General features: G+C 41.6%; 1 protein-coding gene across 1 annotated transcript; it reads right to left on the reverse strand.

Annotated features, from left to right (window-relative positions):
• Window positions 1-728: 728 nt before the first annotated feature.
• Window positions 729-6758, reverse strand: LOC115408034 (uncharacterized). The gene is made up of 9 exons (XM_030118620.1): window positions 6695-6758; window positions 6368-6411; window positions 5862-5908; window positions 5392-5479; window positions 3833-3897; window positions 3513-3671; window positions 3034-3175; window positions 2665-2806; window positions 729-2481 (listed from the first exon to the last, which is right to left on the reverse strand). The coding sequence occupies exons 1-9, from the start codon at window positions 6751-6753 to the stop codon at window positions 2343-2345; spliced, it is 885 nt and encodes a 294-aa protein (XP_029974480.1). The 5' UTR covers window positions 6754-6758; the 3' UTR covers window positions 729-2342.
• Window positions 6759-13076: the final 6318 nt, after the last annotated feature.

The following is a 13076-nucleotide window of genomic DNA, read 5'->3' on the forward strand; positions in this document are numbered from 1 at the left end:
TTAAACAGGGGGACCACCACCGCGGTCTGCCAATCCAGAGGCACTGTCCCCGACCGCCACGCGATGTTGCAGAGACGTGTCAACCAAGACAGTCCCTGCACATCCAGAGACTTAAGATACTCAGGGCGAATCTCGTCCACCCCCGATGCCTTGCCACCGAGGAGCTTACCAACCACCTTGGTGACTTCAGCTTGGGTGATGGACGAGTCCGCCTCTGAGACCTCAGCCTCTGCTTCCTAAACGGAAGACGTGGTGACGAGATTGAGGAGGTCCCCAATTATTCCTTCCACCGTCCAACAATATCCCCAGTTGAGGTCAGCAACTTCCCACCTCCACTGTAAGCAGTGTTGGCAGAGACCTGCTTTCCCCTCCCCCTTCCACAAAAACAGGAAATCAAAAAATTAGAGTACTGTGAAGAAATCCCCATTGACTTCTCAGTTTATTCGGAAAAAAGACAGAAATTAGCATCACATCAAATCAATCAAAATAAGGTGTTTTTAAAAATGATATGTCAATCTTCAATGCTTGGTTGTGAATCCCTTTGCCTTCATCGCTGCCTCGATGCACCGTGGCATTGATGCTAACAGCCTGTGGCATTGCCTGGGAGTTATGAAAGCCCAGATATCTCTGACGCTTGCTGTCAGCTCTTCGTGTTCGGGTCTGGTGGCTTCGTTTTCCTCTTGATAAGACCCCATACATTCTGAAGAGGGTTGAGTTCGGGCAGCTGGCTGCCCACTCAAGCACGGTGATGGCATGGGTATCAAACCAGGTTTTGATGCTTCTGGCGGTATGGGCAGGGGCCAGGTCCTGCTGGAAGATGAAATCTGCATTTCCATACAGATCCTCAGCAGAAGGAACCATGAAGTCCTCTAAACATTCTGGTAGACTGTGACAGCGATCTTGGATTTAAGAAAGCAGATTTTCACCAACACCTGCACTGGACTGCACACCAAATCATGACTGACTGTGGATATTTCACACTGGACCTCAAGCAGCTTGGGTTCTATTCTTCATCCATCTTCCTCAAACCCTTGGACCTTGATCCCCAAATGAAAGGCACACTTCTCTTTCATCGGAAAAGAGAACCTTGGACCACTGGTCCAGTCCTTCTCCTTGGCCCAGTTGAGACGTTCCCACGTTGCCTCACGCTCAGAAGTGGGTTGACCAGAGGAACCCGACTGTCGCGACTACGTCCTCAATAAAAAAAAAATTAATCCAAACTTAACTTCAAATTGCCACTGATGCACCATGGGTTGAGGTTTACGCAAGCAAAAGAATCAATGTCCACAAAATTCCACTGAGTTTTGTCTTAGTTTATTTCCTGAAGCAAGCAAAGAAATTGGAGTCTTCATTTTCTGTTGCCCCTCTTGCTCGGGTAAAACCAGGTGCATACTGGTCCTATACCTGCAGCCTCCCTAAATAAACTCCAGGTGCCTGTGGTAACAATTAAATCTACAAAAATAAGCCCAACAGAAAATATTGTCATTTACCCCAAAACAAACTTGCAAAATAAAGAAGCAACAAATCTAAACAAAATAAACAGTATATGCAATAATAAAAATGAAAACGATATAAGAAATATTCAGAAAACGTGCAAAGACTGATAAATAGCTCCAACACAGACAGTTGAAGGCCATCTCCTGGATGCGTCTGAATGTGGTGGTTTTTTTCAGTTGTGACTCCCGCCTTGTTCCACTCTTTCTGGATCGCTGCCAGATTCTTCAATCTTCTCTGTTTAATAATCAGCTGAAGCCCCTGCTTATCTTTTTTTTTTGGTGCACTTTTCCAATATATTCAAACTTGTTGGAAACCGTCTGTATATCCAACTCCTTAAAACAATATGCTATGTGTGAATTTACAAACTCACCATGACAACGTGACTATGGCCCTAATGCTAAGCTGTTTCATGGCAGCTTTCATGGCAGAATCACTGATATCTCAGGACGGGTCTTAGTATTGTGCTGTGTTCATTACTCTGAAGAGACATGTTGAAAAATCAATGTTGGGCAGTACTGGAGCATCTTGCGGCCCGGCTTTGGCCCATCTGCCTTACATTTGACACCCCTGCTCCAGTCCTGATGGACAGTCATGTTTCTTGTCTACTGTTGAGGCATGACAGCAGAAATCTGTTATGCAGCAGATTTTATTCTGATGAGGCTTTAGGCCGTTTTTCTTTCACTGCAGGAACTCACATCTCGCGTCATTTCAGTGAAGGTTGCTTGTGTATTCCATTCTCAACCGAGGACTTTAAACTTCGCCGACAGGAGACAAAAAAATGTGTATAGGCTACAATAATTTGAACAGTTTTCTCAGAGGACTCATAGTGCATGAGCTACGTAATTTCAGACTTTACTGAGCATCACTGTGGAGAAAAGCTCACGGATCCTTGAATCACCAAGTTGTTCTTCCTCTTTGGCCTGCTGGACATTCACTGAATAGTGGCAGGCCAGCGAGCACAGCTTCAGCAGCATTTCAAATGAACTGGAAAAGAAAAAAAAAAAAGGTTAATATCCAAGCACAACAGTTATATTCTAAACCAAAATACAGTTTTGGGGAGAAAACAGCTCTAAGTCATTGAAAAATATAGTGAAAACTGACCAAAAGAAGAATAAATGATCAAAATGCTGCCTCCTCTATATACCTCTATATATATATATAATCTACCTTGCAAGCTGCTGACTGACCACCTTGGAGGTCGTCTTCATGCATCTGACGAGCTCCAGAGATGCAGCATTTTGTTTGTTATCCACCTCTTCAAATTCCACAAGTATATCCTCACTCTCCTTGAGGGAATTCTCAGCTTTATCTGGAACATGTAGATAAAAATGTATTCATGGCATCATGCATCATTCTCTCTTTTTCTAAAGTAGGTTAAATAAAATCATCATGGAGTAACAAATCAATTTCTGTGCAGTTTTTAATTTGCTCTATACAACACAACTAAATGAAGATCGTAGTTAAATGCAAATTAAGAAACATTCCAATTAGCTGGGCACTGTGTGACTTGAACAATGTTTTGCAAATGGTACTGACCGAGAAATTCAATTTCGTTTCCGCCAATGTAGTAATTGTAGACAGACAGCAGATGCTCCATGCAAGCCAAGTTTTTTGTGAAATAACTGTAGTAGTTTGTGAACTGTGGAGCAATTGTTGCCACTGGAGTCAGAGTAGCAACCTGATGGGAAGAGGAAAAGAATCAGGAGGCAGAAAATATCGTCCTCGGCATAGCACATAGGTTCCATGTGTTCATTTTGTCAATACACACAAAAACTTGCAGTTACTGGCTTTTTATCTTTACATGTAGAATAGAAAGTGTCCCGAATGAGTTGCATAATTATCAATATTACGTTATTTCAACACTCAAAAGACATTGTGACAGTATGGTGCATATTAGACATGGCAATTCTGCACTTTCTTTGTCAGACAAAAGGAATTTAAATAGATTGCGTAATCGCAACCACAGATTTCATTAAATTAGCACCATGTTCAGCACAAAGTTAAAATATTCAGACCTGCAAGTCCAGCACCTCATCCACTTCCTTTTCCTTCTCAGCAAGGTCATGTTTGCGCTCGTTCTCACAGACCAATTCACTGCACATGTCGAATTGCTTCAGTTGGAACTGGAGACCTTCCTCTGCCAAAGCTCTGAGTTTTGCATTACGGCTCTCCAACTAAAAAGGAAGAAATGTTTCAACCAAATGATTTAAGCCTTCAAAATAGATCACCAAAAAAAAAAAAAAAGCACATTAACAAGTGGATTTCACGACACACTGAATGAGGCAGACACAGCGGAGACAAGTATGACAGACATTTACATGTTGAAACAACTAACCTGTGCTGTCAAGTAGGTCAGTATCAGTGTATGGAGCTGCCATTTTTCCATTTCCTGGTCGACAGCTGTTTTGACAAACACAGAAAGATAAATATATTATTCCTGTGAATCTCAAACTTTATTAGTTTTAAGGAGCAAGAAAATATGAAACAATTCCAGCTTGTTTTCCTAAATTGCTAGATTATAGTATATGAGCAAAAAAAGCTGATATTTGGCAAGAAAGATGCAGCATTTCAAAAAAAGGTAGAAACCCAAAACAAGTAGAAATACGAGGCATGAAGAGGAAATCCCAGCTTCTGAAGACACTGCATTACAGCAGTATGGTTGTTCTGCACTGCCCTCTATCTCAAAATGACTGTGGAAGAAAACATCAGGTGCAAATAGTAAATATTTACAAAAATTACATTTGGAACTATCGAAATGTTTTACATCACAAAACATGAGACTGGCTTCTTTATTTAAATGGCTGCCTTTTTTATATTTGAATTTTCAGTGTAGCTGGTCTGCCAGACGCTTTTTGTTTTCCTGTTTAACTTAACAGTTAAATGTGAAAATTCAACATGCTCAGCAACACATTTTCATCATTTAACCAGCTTTGACAGAGTTCTTCTCTTGAGACTATGTGGACAATTGCGTATTCTATTTTTTTAAGACAACAAAAATTCTCAAAACGACAAGGAACTATCCTCATTACACCACAATTCTGTTTTTCGTTCCACACTTTAAGATAGGCCATTTCACCAAGAAAGGCTGACATGATGTTGTAAATATACTGACAATAACAAGCCTGTTTAAAAGTACATCGTTGTTGGACTCTGATGCTTTTTTTCATGAAGCAATTTCCCTGCTTATACAACACATTTAGTTTTTGCTGATCTACACGTGGAGACTTTAATAAGACTCATCACACTAAAAAAAGACCTCTTATAAGAGCAGTTGGTGCGACTGCAGGACACTACGACGAGCTTCGTTTTGAGTGGACTCACACCTGGTTCCTTGGATTGGCGACAATTTCACTGAAACACCACAGACTGACAGAATAGTCGGCTGCACATCGGACACTTTGGTCAGCAGCACAGGTGTGCCACGGGGCAACGTACTGTCCAATCTCTACGCTCCTCCTCCCAGTAGGAGTCGGAGCTCTGCCACATACACAGGAACTCGGACGACACTGCGGTCGGTGGCTGTGTGGAGGGTGGAGAGGATGGGGAGTACAGAGGCCTGCTGGAGGACTTTCTGAGGTGGTGCAGCTAAAATCACCTGCAGCTGAACACCGACAAGACCAGGGAGATACTGGTGAATTTCAGGAGGAACAGAGCCCATCACAAGCCTGGTTCCATCGGGGGGCTCAGACATGGAGGTGGTCAACACTGTAGCTGGATGATACACTGAACTGCATCCATTGTCTTTATTTATTTATTTTTTGTTGAATGTCAGCTGCTGATAACATGAATTTCTCTCAGGCTTCATAGTGTGTCTGTCAAAGTAAAAAAACAAAACAAAAACAAACATTTTTTGATGTACATGGAAAGTCTTGTAAAGCCTCAGAAATGACTCACAGTTTTGACCATATTGTTGTTTTGCATCCACTTTGGGTTTGACAGCTGCACTTGAAGAAGAAGGCGTCTGTTCAGCAGTGATTTGAGTCTTTAAGTAACACAGACAACGAGAAAACACAATGTGACATCGATAAACAGTGAAATAAAATTCCAGAGCTGATAAACATGATACACAACATTCTTTCAAGACAAGTATTTTAAATTTATTAACTTTTACGTGACATCAGTTTTATTATGAAAATTGCCTCGTGCAGTGGCGATTAGCTTATAATTCAATGGCTTGTTTCTTTGCAGAACTATAGAATACAACATAAACAATATCAGGTGGCATATGTGCTGCACAACATCTACATCAATATGGACCGTTTAGATCCAGGTATAAATTCACAACGCTAACATAAGTATCAATTTTTATTGCATCAACAAGAGAAAAACAAGCCACAAGAAAACAGCAAATTAAAGTGCATTACCTTTGAATTGGTTTTGACAAGCTTTCGCTGAACCACAGCTGTCTTGGCTAAATAATGAAGACATCAAAAAGAAAAGCAGGAAGGACATCGAAAGAGCTCCGTTACTCATTGCTGCTGTTCACACAAGGGAAAACAAAGACAGAGAATCTTGTAAAATTAAAGACTAAATGAGTAGACTGCTGGATTTTTGCATGTGAAGGGGGCTCTTTATATGTAAACCAATTTCGTGTGGCGCTAAAAATCCATGAATGAAACGAAGGTTCACACAAACTGAAAAAGGAGTAGAAGATCATTTGTGAATAAGTAAAAGAAAGATGTGAAAGACACATAAGAAAACTAGTTTTACGTGTCTGAAAAGAGGTAGGAACAAGTAAAACTTTAACCCTTCCCCTCATCGAACTGTTTACTGGGTCTGACGAAGAATGTAATCCAATATGTGTACAATGAACGTTCTGGTTTTATAAGCTGATAGTGAAATCACGTGACTCCTCGCAATCAACACTCACGTCGAGCTCCGGTGGAGATGATGGATTCACTGCCAGAGACAGATCTGGACGCGAGAGAACAAAGGATGTCTGCTTTAATCACCGACACCGAGCCTGCTGAGACTAAAGGTGGCCATCAGCTGGAGAAAACTAACCAGGGGACAGAAAACTAATACAGACGTAGCGCTGAACTGCCGTCACTAGAATACAGTACTGTTGCATTATGGGAGCTGTCACGGCTGAGGACGCTGAACTTCTCTTTAACTGACTCCAGCGACATCGGCTGATAAAGATCCTTCAATCATTTTTAAAATCTCCATACAAATGCAAGGAACTACTCAAGAGTACCTGCTCCGTGGAGTGGGGCTGCCTTTTCTCTTTCCCGACGCCATACCGCCTCGAATCATACTGTCCGACGTATCTGAGACCGGGAGAAACAAGACGCAGTGATTGGTTCCGCATATAAATGTTCCGGATGTAGTCCTTCGGTGGTATGAAGAGTACATCACTTGACGCTACTGCCATCTTCTGGTTTTAACTGTTAATTAATCTGTGTGCAAGTTTCCTTCTTTCTTTCTTTCTTTCTTTCTTTCTTTCTTTCTTTCTTTCTTTCTTTCTTTCTTTTTTCATTTTTCTATTTATTTATTGAGTGAGTGTGCATGTCAAACAGTGTCAACTATCCTGTATATGTGTGTTTAATATGTTGTTCTACATTTGTTATTGTTATAGATATATTAAACATGCCCCAGCGTTTATTTTTTGTGCATTTGTTTTATTTAATACCCGGAAGTTGGGCTTTGGAGTCAGAATGGGGAACTTTACTTTAAGTCTAAAACGTGAAACCCTCTCTAATGTCTCGGGTTCCCGCACGTTGACCTCTTCTTCCCTCATGTCAGTGACCTCCATGGGAGAGGAAAGCGGTCTTGTTGTGGTGTGGGATTATTGTTCTGACCGTTAAGCTTTTGAAAAAGTGAAATAGGGTCATCACAGTGTTGATACTGACACAACACACCATGGATACAATCCGATGAATTATAATTGCTCATAAAGTTCCCATAGTTGGCTAATTTATTCCAGCATTATTTGCTGACTTTTACTGCCACAACAATGTTGCTTTTGGTCTCGGTGATGTGACTGAATTCTTTACATTTCTGAAGAATAATCTTAAGAAGAATAATAATTAATTTTTGCTTTTTTAGATTATAAATTTTCATCCTGCTGAGTGATGCTTGTTCAAAAAATAATCTCACATTACACTTTTTCTGAATGTCCTGCAACAAATTACATCTCGATTTCATATTATCTAAATTACATAATGCCTTTACATGTAATCCATTGCTCCCAAGTCTACTAATCATAAATGTTGGGTGTCAAAATCTTCTGAAAAACGAGGTGAACAAGAAGAGGAAAGACTTTCAGAAAAAGCAACCTGCCAAGAGAGCAAGAGCAACACAAAAGTGACATTTTAAGCTGGTTTTAACCCTGACAACCAATTTGCACATGACTACAAAAGGTTTTATTTCAGGTTTCACTGTATTGATTTTATAATTTAAAAAACTAAACTATCCTGTCCTGGTACCTTTTATGTTCTCTCTGTGGCAAAAATCTGTTAAACATTCTAAAATGAGAAAAACTCTGGGTTCTGCAAGTGGTGGACTGCTCTCCTCATGTGCAGAACAACTGGCTCCCATCTTTAGTTCTATCTTCCACCTGTCACTCAACCAACAGAGGATCCCCAGGGGCTTGAAGCAGTCCACAGTGATGCTTCGTGGCTGCAACTAACAACAAAAAATTCTTTAAAGACATTAGACTTTTGGCCCTGACCTCATTTGTCTTAAATTCCGTTGAAAGATTGGTTAAGAGAGAAACTGTTACCAAGACAGAACACTATTTAACCCTTTTTCCATTTTGTAAACAGGACCGGTCAGACAGATCATATTGCCATCACCGCTTTAGTAAACCTGGTTTTTACACATTTTGGAGGAGAAAAATTCCTCGCTGAGCTGCTCTTTGCAGATCTGCTTTTAACACATCCAGCACCACATTTTACCTGACAAAAGTCTGAACAATTTTGACTTATATTTTAATATTTTCGGCTTGGTTTTTGATATATTTATTTTTTTAACATCCAGAACACAGAGGGTGAGGGTGAATGAATGTACGATGGGGGAGATGTCATCATCTACTGCGTCTTCCGAGGGCTGTGTTCTTGCCTCCTCTATATTTTGTGCACAACTGATTTCCACAGTCAGTTGGAAAAATTTTCTTTGAGAGATTGTACATTCAATCTGTGCTGACTCTATTCTCTTCTTTGCTGGTATAGTAAATCAGGTCAAAAATATGCTCGTCGTTCATGTTTTATACTTTCCTGAAAAACAAATTGTCCAATGGGGACAAAAATTAACTGAACTTTATTGAAAACTTAAAGGCATAAATATGGTGTCGTTCTCGTGTTATTCTATTCAGGAGGAATAGTAGGCAGTTCAAATTTTGTGAAGAGCTTTTTTTCATAGATCAACAAACTATCTCTTCAGGCAGTACAAACGATCCTGTTTCAATTATATTGCATTTTGTCTCCAGTTTTCATGCTGACTTCAATAATGTTTACAATTGTTTATTATGCCGTGGTGCTAACCTCAGAGCTGTTGCTTTCATTTATGGTGGGACAGTAGAATAAAGTGTGATGCAAAGTGAGGCTGCTGCACCATCGACAACCAAGTCAACCTGAATGGGGCGAGTAGCAAAATAACTGCTTTCCATGAGTATCAGGACAGAGGGGCGTGAGGGAAAAAAATCAAACTGATCAATGTCTATAATATACATTAGAACCAGATCAAGGGTGTCATTCAAATGAGTGTTTTTTTCTCACCTTCTGTGAAAGGCTGATTGTATCTACTAATGAACAAAATGCAGAGTTTAAGTTAGTTATCATTGTCATGAAAGTCATCAATGATAATTACTTTATATGAAATCAGTGCTAAGCAGGACACAAAGTCTGAGAATTTAGATAAAAACTCATAGTGGAGCTTCAGGACGACACCCTAAGCTTCAATATTCTCCAGTCAGAGCATGAGGCTCAGAATGAGACTTTTAAAAGATTTCAGACTAAACAATAGATACTCCTCCTCCTCCTCAACCAGCTTCTTCGGGATATGATGATAACCAATAGTCGGGATGGAATCAAACTTTCTGGCAGTAAAACTGAGGCAAAACTTAGAAACTGTCATCATTTAGATGTCATTAGTCTGTTTATCATCATGGACAGCAGTAAACTGGAGGACAGAGAAACAGATTTAGGATTCAAGATTCTGCAAAGTTTCCCTCACATCTGACAGGTCACCACTGTGGGCTGTTGCTGGAAAATACTGCACTGAATGCCAGTGGAAAAAGGTGTGCTTGACAGGCATAAACCAAGACTATTGTGGAGAAAGAGACAGTTGCTGGTTTGGTCCAGGTGGAGGCAGCGTAGCAGTGAAGAAGCTGAGAAGCTGTTTTGGTGATGAGAGAAAAGAAAAAAGACAGAGAAGAGCTGAACATGTGTGAAGACATCAGCTGTGATCCTGTGAGTGGAGCCAGTGCTCTAAAAGACTGGGTCTGGTTGTGTTGCTCAGGCTGCACTGCAGCGTCTGTTCACAGGCGCGATCCCACTACTGAGCGGCACGAGGGCTTTGACCTGCTCCGTTTCCGACCTGGGCCGATGCACCCCTCCTTAGACGACCTGGTGGTCCCGGGCTCCCCCAGGATCACCATATCGATGCCCAACTTAGTGCGGACACCCGATCGACACAGTCCACTGCAGCTCAGAGCTCCTGAGCTCAAACCATCCTCCAGCCTCAGCCTCCCGGGAGCTTGGATTACAGGCGCGCGCCACCGCACCCGGCGAGAATCACCTCCATTCACAGAGAGTTTCAGGTTTTACAAACGTTGAGCCGAGGTTCAACATGGATGATGGAGGGATGAGGAAATGAACAAAGCTCCCAACAAAGAAAACTTGAAAACAATCTATCTCATTCACAATTTCTGTCTTTAACACTCATGAACATGATCAATGTCCGTCTGGTCACCTTCTACAGCCACTTCTCCAGACCCAGTGGCCTCCTGATAGGCTATGAAGGTGGTGAGAGGGTCGCCATTCCACTCCAGGTCTTCGAAGCAGCAGATGTAGTCGAAGAGAGTGTTGTGGTTCATAACTTTAAAGATGAGGCACATGGCTACACGGACTGAGGACAAAATCCTGAGGTGCAGCCTGTAGCAGGAGTCTCATCTCTTCAACTTAGTGTGTAGTAGGACTTTGTGACTGTTCAGACTCGACCTGGTTTTGGACATGTTCATTTAGTGGGGATTACACAGATGTGACTCACTGTTTCCAGTCCAAACTCAATGAAAACCAGCCCAAATCTCAGTCTCTGTAGAAAGTCATGTTAAATCCATGGAACACTTATTTGCATAATAAAAAACACATCATAAGCACACAACCATTTTTTTTAACTTGCCCACTGCCATTTTTACAGCCTGACGCATTCAAAAGAAGCCTAACTGGGTGGAAACCTGCCCAGTCTGGCAACACGCAGCCCCCACATTCAACCATAGAGAGCAGCAACGTTCTCTTCTACCCACATCTCCACTGATCAAAAGAAGAATTCATGACACTACCGATTTGTCTGTAATATTGAATCTTTATTGAAAACTTTAAATGGCAGAATGTTTTGGAAAAGCCCAGAAGACTTGGTCAACAATGTCAGGACCGTCCGTGCTCGTTGTGTTTCCATCATGGATCCTCTGTTGGGTGTGTCTCATCATCTTCATGTGGATCGCCTGTGTCCTACCTGACTTCAGCTCAGTGTGGAACGCTGCCTGCCAGCAAGCCTTCCAGCAAACAGAGTGCTTGAGGCAGGAAAAGCTGAAGCTCCACAGGTTCTCCAAGCTCTACAGCGGAGGCTGAGAGAGCTGCAGTGGTCACACATGCAGCATGTCTGAAGAGAAACCACACCGGGAGGAACAACAGCTCAAAAGAAAAGGAACAGCTGGAGCTCTGAGCTCAAACAGCTGCAACCGCTGCAACAACAGCAATCCCAGAAACTAATGGAAAAGTTACAAGGAAACGGGCTTCAAAGGAGACAAGTAGACCCACTTCCTGTATGTGTGGAAGCAGCAGTGGGAGAGAGGAAATAGTTTAACACGCCTGTGTACCGGACACACAAGCAAGAATGGCGAAAGGAGCAGGACCAGCAGAAGGTATGGCTAAGGTCATCCCACTGTGTTTCACATCAAGGAGGAAAGAGCTAATCCAGGCTCAGAGCAGCCCAAGGAACCGCCGGGCACTGAAGAACTTTCTCCAGGAAGTTGAGGGTCCAGGAAGGATTATGTCCTGTCAATGCTGCATCTTCCGGTGAAGGCCATGCAAGGTGGCGGCACAGCGAAACCGGGCAAAACCCGTCGTTGTTGCAGTGAAGAGTGAACTGGCAAATCAATAAAGTCTGCAGGACTTCAGCCAGAGTGGCTACGGAGAACCAAGACAAAAGCTTTGGTTTCTGCAGGTGCGAAGCAGAACAAACAAAAGACATAAGGCAGGACGACATTGAAGTTTCCTGTGTGGATGCTTCAGAGGACAAAGGCAAGAAGAAACGAAATGCTGGCAAAAGTGAAAGAAACTTCACCAGGAAGCTCAAGGAAGACGAAGGTGGAGGAAGACCTGCAGTCGGGTCAGCTCTTCAAAATCACAAACAGAAATACTCCATTGATCATCCAGGGGAAATTCTTACCTTTCTGAGTCAAAATAAAGCTTTTGTTGAAGAAACACATGACAGAAATAAAGTTGCTGACAAAAACATGGCTCATTATATAAATCAGCTCAACTATGAACATTTAGTTCACATAGTGTTCGTATTTGAACATCAATAGCAACATAAAGACAGAGCACCGCCCTCATCTGAGGCTCAGTCAAACCTGGCCTCCGGATGTAGGCGGGGCAGCGCTGTGTCGCACTGTGTCCGTTGCCGAGTCTCTTCTCAGTATTTTAATGAAAATTAAAAGAAAATGTAAAAACGGCCAAGTTCAATTCATAATTAGTTTATAAAATCACTGGAAAATACAACCATTTCATTTATTTTTGTAATTTTATTTTATTTTTATTTTTGTGACGGTCGGGGAAGCCCGGCCTCCCCTTCCTCCTCACGGCACGTCGCTGCTCCGTTGTGTTTTGGTTTTCCAGCGTCCCTGTTCCGTAATAAAAGATTATCATTTTTTCTTTTTGTAATCTATTTTTGTCCTAGAAATTAGGTTTCTTTGTTGGCCTGCTTGTGCCTTGAGCTTAGCTCTTTTTTTTTTGTCTTTTGATAACCTTTTTTTGTCCTGGAAATTAGTTTTCTTTGTTGGCCTGCTTGTGCCTTGAGCTTAGCTCTTTTTTTTGTCTTTTGATAACCTTTTTTTGTCCTGGAAATTAGTTTTCTTTGTTGGCCTGCTTGTGCCTTGAGCTTAGCTCTTTTTTTTGTCTTTTGATAACCTTTTTTTGTCCTGGAAATTAGTTTTCTTTGTTAGCCTGCTTGTGCCTTGAGCTTAGCTCTTTTTTTTGTCTTTTGATTCAATATTTTTGTACTGGAAATTAGTTTTCTTCGTTAGCGTACTTATGCCTTGAGTTTTGCTCTTCTTTTTTCTTTTTTTAGGCTATTTGCGTCCTGGAAAGTAGCAACTTACTTGCACTACTTCCCTACACCTTGTTCTAAATTCTCCA

Source organism: Salarias fasciatus, chromosome 20, assembly GCF_902148845.1.
Source record: "Salarias fasciatus chromosome 20, fSalaFa1.1, whole genome shotgun sequence".
Classification (NCBI taxonomy): Eukaryota; Metazoa; Chordata; class Actinopteri; order Blenniiformes; family Blenniidae; genus Salarias; species Salarias fasciatus.

What these genes read in the sequence shown, in the direction of transcription:
- LOC115408034 (XM_030118620.1), bottom strand. Translation starts at nt 6,753, where the DNA reads ATGATTCGAGGCGGTATGGCGTCGGGAAAGAGAAAAGGCAGCCCCACT. An exon ending in CATCTCCACCGGAGCTCGAC is followed by an intron (nt 5,909 to 6,367) that starts GTGAGTGTTGAT and finishes TTCATTATTTAG; the next exon opens with CCAAGACAGCTGTGGTTCAG. An exon ending in GTCAGTCAGCAGCTTGCAAG is followed by an intron (nt 2,482 to 2,664) that starts GTAGATTATATA and finishes TTTCTTTTCCAG; the next exon opens with TTCATTTGAAATGCTGCTGA.